At 31.9% G+C, this 420-nt stretch overlaps 1 protein-coding gene across 3 annotated transcripts in view; it reads right to left on the reverse strand.

Moving 5' to 3' along the window:
- Positions 1-420, reverse strand: part of LOC119587079 (UMP-CMP kinase-like) — a 7,554-nt gene that overhangs the window by 2,194 nt on the left and 4,940 nt on the right. For all 3 annotated transcript variants that reach the window (XM_037935829.1, XM_037935830.1, XM_037935828.1), the window contains exon 4: positions 195-323. In XM_037935829.1, the coding sequence (XP_037791757.1) occupies positions 195-323 (129 nt within the window). The remainder of the gene's footprint in view (positions 1-194; positions 324-420) is intronic.

Genomic DNA, 420 nt, shown 5'->3' on the forward strand with positions numbered 1-420 from the left:
TCAGCATCAACCCAGTAAAGTGTTTTGACATTTGTATTTCAACCAATATCCCTCTATCATTAATATCAATCATGCAATATCAAATGTAACCAGATGTTCTAAAATAAACATCCATTCACATACTAATCATAATAAATATGTTATGAATATGTATGACAGTTATAATGGCTTGCTGGCATCATATCAAACCTTACCTCAAGAGGACAATTGAAGAAAAGGACAAACTTCAGGTTAACCTTCTCTCCCATCTGGTTGTTCCAGCCTTCAAGGTTATTTTGGTTCCGGGGAAATCCATCAATGAGGAAGTCCATTTTACCTGAATCCTTGAAAATTAAAACTCCAATTGAGATTTTAATATAAATACATACACACACCTATAAATAAAGCACAATTATTATACTTTACTTTTTCTCATTTCTT

Source organism: Penaeus monodon, chromosome 22, assembly GCF_015228065.2.
Source record: "Penaeus monodon isolate SGIC_2016 chromosome 22, NSTDA_Pmon_1, whole genome shotgun sequence".
Lineage (NCBI taxonomy): Eukaryota > Metazoa > Arthropoda > Malacostraca > Decapoda > Penaeidae > Penaeus > Penaeus monodon.